We start from the raw sequence: 5905 nt of genomic DNA on the forward strand, positions 1-5905 counted from the left end.
GGCGGCTTCTATCAGCTATCATTTTGATTTAGAAATTATCATTAAAGTAAAATATTTTTTCGACACGTGCGCTTATCGTCTTTTAAACTACAAAACCGAGGAACTGACATTTTTTTCCAAAAATTGGTTTACTCACCGAAGCTCTTGGCTCAAGCCTTAGCCAAATCGTGCTGAAATATACTAGCCAGAAATGCGATTGTTTTATAACAGAGAGAACCATTTTGAAATATGAGTGTTTTCACGCTCGACAAAATAATTAATGCAACGTTCCATACGCGGTTTTGCATTTTGTTGATACTCGGTTTTGTACAATAAACGACGTTGTGTGTATTTTCTGTAAACAAAGAGGGATGCAAACATTTGCAAACTTGTGAAAAAAAATTATTACAATCAACATTCAATCAACACTGTGCCATCCCGAAGTACGAAAAAATAGAAATAAATTTAAATCAATCGAAATACGTCGGCGGTAAAAACGCTGCCGCCGCAATAATGAGCCATTCCACATGTCTCTGTGAGTTTTAATTTTGACAGCGGTTAACCGTCGACCGCTTTACCGTCCTCCACTACAATTCTGGGTGAAGCTTTACTTTAAAACAGAGATGGGTAAAGTGGCTCCCAGGAGTCTTTTGCACTTAGGAGTCTGCTTGGCACATTTAGGTGGTAGATGAGGGGTAACATCAAGCGCCAGCATGAAGGCGGAAGAAGAGCGTATTGAAATTTCTTGTACTCCGCCTCTCATTACTAATATATATGATGATATGAGAACTGATTTAGCTCTTGCGTAGCACTTGCTGGCTCTTTGATGGCGTTAAGAACCAAAAATCTGCCCATCCCTTCTCTAAAACTTTTGTGATTATAAAATGAAATTCTCAGTACTCACTTCTTCTTTTCATAATTTCGGCAAAGTAAAGCTATGGTTCCTTTAATGAAATGTTCAAAATAATCAATGTACAGAAGCCCGGTACAGCTGCAGCTACAAACAACTTTAAACGTGAAAAAAAAAAGTTTTTTATCATTCTAATATGGAGCTGAAATTCCATGTTTCCTTAAAACGATCTTTGTGTATCTTCTAAACAGGAGGGGAATGTTTTTTTTTTTATTGAAAATCGCAAAAATACGAGTTACCAAATCAGGGAGCTGGTATATCCGACTTTGGGTTTCGATCGATTATATTTTTTAATTTTGACATATGTGCATGTTCTTACTACAGATTCAGATTTTGATGATAAAAATGCGTAACTTTTATTTAAAACTTTTTGTTCGAAAGTGCCATTTTCAACCCCTAAATAAACTTCAAACTTCAACTCGTCCTGGACTTATAAAATGGGTGAAAATATTTTTATTAGAAAACGATAATATATTAATCACCAATTCGGGGATATAGAACGTAGTTAAAATTGACCGAAAGTACATTTTTTTTAAATAGGACATACAATTCTTTAACCAAAATTCGAATCGGCGGGCAAAAATACCTACATATGTAACTTTAGTCAGACATACCGTTCTGGAATGGGCCACTGTATGGAACCGTGGTGTGTAATTCCAAATGTTTGTCAAAATTTCTCCAATATACCGCGAAATTTATGTTGTTCTATATTATTTTTATTAGAAAGAAAGTCTTCTTGTGCATTAAAAAACTCACTTCCATAAAAAAATTTTGAACTGGAACCAGAACGAGAGCAGTTTTAAAACTTACATAAGATGTATTGATAAAACAACTTAAGTGACTTTGCAACGAATTTCTGCTCTCCCTCATTGCGCGATTTGCGATTTGTCTCCAAGAAATAACCGAAATTCGTCCTAAATCTGTGAATACATTATAATGACCTCTTTCGTTATAAAAACTCTTTTATAACTACAAACCTTTAATATGAATTAATTGTCGACTTTCTTTTATTCCAGTATCCGGACAATCATTATTCACTTCCACCACCCAGTTCCTCAATGGTTGAAGTAGCCAAAACAAGTGGTTTCACAAATGACTACAGCGAAAGAATAAATTCACAATCCCCATAGAATACTTTAGCTGAGTTAAGCATTTAAAGCTGATTGATGGCAGACTCACATAGCCTGAAAGAAAAACTCAGCAAAGCACCAATGAGATTTCCAACGGAACACTGAGAGTAGTACTTGTGGGACGTCAAGATTAATTGCACCGAATCCCAGTTTGGAAATGCGAGCGATTAAGCGCAATAAATTGAATGACACGAGCAACAAATACGATACAGCTACGCGTCATGAGAAGATATGCAGTATAAGTAAAGAAGATGGAGAAGAAAATTAACAAGATCAAAAATAATGCGAATACCACTAAGTGGAATTGTACAGACACAAACATACTCATACACATACATACCCACCAAGCCAGCAAGGCAATCTAAATTGAGTGAGATGTGAGACTTCAATTATGCAACCGAAATATGTGTGTGGAAAATGTGTAATAGCTACGATTATGATTAATGACAAAAATATTAGGTGAAGCTAATCTGCAAGTTAAAACGCAAATTGAGACGAACCAAATTACGAAAAATTATAATTGAGAGAAATATATGCAGTCGCTTGGGATATATCTGATTGTGCGGTGGATTCGACAACAAAAAGTCTAAGTCAAAGAAGTCACGCCATTTATATACGAGATAACAAAAACAAGGCCCAACATTAAGCAGAAGATAAATGGCTTTGGGGAAATCGTGGCGCAAATAGATCGTAGGCTGCAAACGAAAGCTGATATTAAAACGTCAAAATCTCGACGGCCGAGCGCAAAGCAGATTCGCATAAACACTATTTGCAGCTAATCAGTCAGAAAAAGTTATACACTTCCTCTGGTAGGCCATAGCAACATAAAATATACAGATAGCGATAGCAGCGAACTAGTCAACTTAGAAACAAAACTACAACAGCCATAATTAACCACTTGAGCGGATAAAAAAGCATTTTCGGCAACAAAAAACGTCCGTTGTATTTATTTTTTTTTTGTTTATTTTTTTTTGTATTAAAGTTTTCTGTACATTACTTTTACACGCCCACTTAAATTTTATATGGCTTCACATACCACCAAGCAAAGCGTCCGCAGCCTACAACACTATTGTGCAATAACTGCAACTAAACACCACACATACTCTACACACACGCTGCCAGTGCCTAGCCGTCTTCAACCCACCAACAATATAAGCAGCAACAAACTGTTGCTACGTTTACGTCCCAGCCGCCAGGCGCTGCGCCTCACACTACATGCGACCGTCCTTGTGCTACTCGCTCTCTTGCTCACCACTTGGATAGCACAGGCCTCAGCTGCCGTCGCTGTCGCTGTTGTTTCACCAGCGCGATACGAAACGCCACCACATAACAATCCTATACACACAACGTCGCATAGCGACGCTGGTGCAGCCTTCAATCCAGCCGCTGCCGATGAGCCGCTATTGAGCAACAACGGTGATATTTTCAACTCTAGCTCATTTTATTCTTCCGTGATCTCTGCTTCCGATATCTCGATCAGTATCGGTGCGACAGGACCCAATAATGGCACTGGAGTGTTTAGCGTTAGCAACAACAGTATTAGCCCGAGCTATGTGGTCGAGGGTGGCGCTGATAGCTCGAGCGGCTCAGGCGGCGGCGGCGGCAGCGCAAGTGCTGCACTCATTACGACCAGCAGCATTTGGGATCCCACGGTGGGCGCATTCCCCACCGACGTTAGCATCATACCACCGCCACCGAAGGAGGGGTCGAACGAAAACGAAAAAGTGTTCGATGAACTTGAGCTGCCACCCGTGCATGCAATTGTCGTCAGCATTGTGCTATTACTTATCATCATCGGCACAGTTATCGGCAATGTGCTCGTCTGCATCGCTGTGTGCATGGTGCGCAAGCTGCGACGCCCCTGCAACTATCTGCTCGTCTCGTTGGCCCTCTCTGATCTGTGTGTCGCGCTGTTGGTCATGCCGATGGCAATGCTATACGAGGTACTGGACAAATGGAATTTCGGACGTATACTCTGTGACGTGTGGGTCTCGTTCGATGTGCTCTGCTGCACTGCCTCCATATTGAACTTGTGTGCCATCTCCGTGGATCGTTATTTGGCCATAACTAAGCCGCTCGAGTATGGCGTAAAGCGCACACCGCGTCGCATGATGGCTTGTGTGGCTTTGGTGTGGCTAGTGGCGGCGAGTATTTCATTGCCTCCACTGCTCATACTTGGCAACGAGCATGTGGACGAACATGGCACGCCCATTTGTATTGTCTGCCAAAATTTTGGATATCAAATCTATGCCACGCTCGGTTCTTTCTACATCCCGCTCTCTGTAATGCTCTTCGTTTACTATCAAATATTTCGCGCAGCGCGTCGCATCGTGCTGGAGGAGAAGCGTGCACAAACACATTTGCAGCATGCGCTCAATGGTACCGGCTCGCCGCCAGGCAATACTGATCTGACTGTGGTCGGAAGCGGCAATGGGCAGCGCCACAGCAGCTATGGCAACACATCGCTCACATATTCCACTTGCGGTGGCCTGAGTGCACATCACACCAGCGGCAGTGGGGCCGGTGTGAGCGGCTCTAGTGGACTGCTCGGTTCACCGCATCATAAGAAGCTGCGCTTTCAGCTAGCCAAAGAAAAAAAGGCTTCCACCACGTTGGGCATCATAATGTCCGCGTTCACCATATGCTGGCTGCCATTTTTCATACTCGCGCTTATACGACCGTTTGTCGAGTCGGAAACGGTGCATGTACCGCACTCACTCTCTTCGCTGTTCCTATGGCTGGGCTATGCCAACTCACTGCTCAATCCCATCATCTACGCCACGCTGAATCGGGACTTCCGCAAACCATTTCAAGAGATACTCTATTTCCGGTGCTCTAGTCTTAATACAATGATGCGTGAAAACTACTATCAGGATCAGTATGGCGAGCCGCCATCGCAGCGTGTGATGTTGGGCGAAGAGCGGCATGGCGCGCGGGAGAGTTTCCTCTGAAATTAGGCTGCTCATGGGCAGCCATCTAGTGCAGAAAGGTTTGAGTGGCAAGGCTACTAGACCGTGGTGGGTTAAATATGTAAAAAAAAAATTAATACGTTTTTTGTGTGTGCGTAGGTGTAGTTGAATTTTCATTGTTTCAATGCGTTTTCAAGCAATTCCAAGTGTTTCAATGCGACAACTCAAATGTACTAAATATGAGGCATATACTTTATTGTAGACCAAATAAAGCTCATAAACCAAAAACAAAATTAACAAATGCGGATACACAGCTGCAGTGGGTGCATCTGTGTGAATAGAGTTACTAAATACTAAATATATTACATACATATATGTATGTAGTAGCTGCAAGTGAGTTATGTAAATACATACATAGATCTGCATATGTGCAATCATTTAAACAGCTGCACTAAACTGAACTGAAGTGAATAGAAATAAAAAATGTATGAATAGTTAAACTTAAATACTATACGGAAGCAAACTATTTATAAGTATTGTTGTTTTAAAGAAGAAAAACTAAAACTAGTAACTAAGATACAAGCCATATATATGTATGTGAAACTACATAAAAATATGAGTGTGGATTTTCTAGTAAGTGTTAGCTAATAAGTAAATGATACAAAATACTTGTACACTAATACATACTGCATATGTATGTACATATCGTACCTTTGCTGCAAGAGAGTCATAGTTGAAAAATATTTTTTTTTTTTGGTTAATTATGCAGAAACGAGATCTACCTATTTTCTATGTTGTTTAAAAATTGCATAGCTTTGCCGATTAACAACAGCCCGATAGCAAAGGTACGAAGTATACTGTTAGATCGGGTCGATCTCCATGTGGATGAAAAAACTTTGTAAATACCCCGTTAATTTAAAAGCCATGCCCTAATTCTCAAAATTATTACACTGGAGTCCCTATTTCGATGTAGCGTT

At 40.8% G+C, this 5905-nt stretch overlaps 1 protein-coding gene across 1 annotated transcript; it reads left to right on the forward strand.

Annotated features, from left to right (window-relative positions):
• Nucleotides 1-3041: 3041 nt before the first annotated feature.
• On the forward strand, nucleotides 3042-5338 carry LOC118738499 (5-hydroxytryptamine receptor 1; the record flags this gene model as incomplete). Its single annotated transcript, XM_036469435.1, has 1 exon — nucleotides 3042-5338. A coding segment is annotated over one exon (1929 nt), but the record flags the coding sequence as incomplete, so codon positions are not given.
• Nucleotides 5339-5905: the final 567 nt, after the last annotated feature.

The sequence above is a fragment of the Rhagoletis pomonella genome, unplaced genomic scaffold, assembly GCF_013731165.1.
Source record: "Rhagoletis pomonella isolate Grant_MI unplaced genomic scaffold, Rhpom_1.0 Rhpom_scaffold_00004, whole genome shotgun sequence".
NCBI lineage: Eukaryota > Metazoa > Arthropoda > Insecta > Diptera > Tephritidae > Rhagoletis > Rhagoletis pomonella.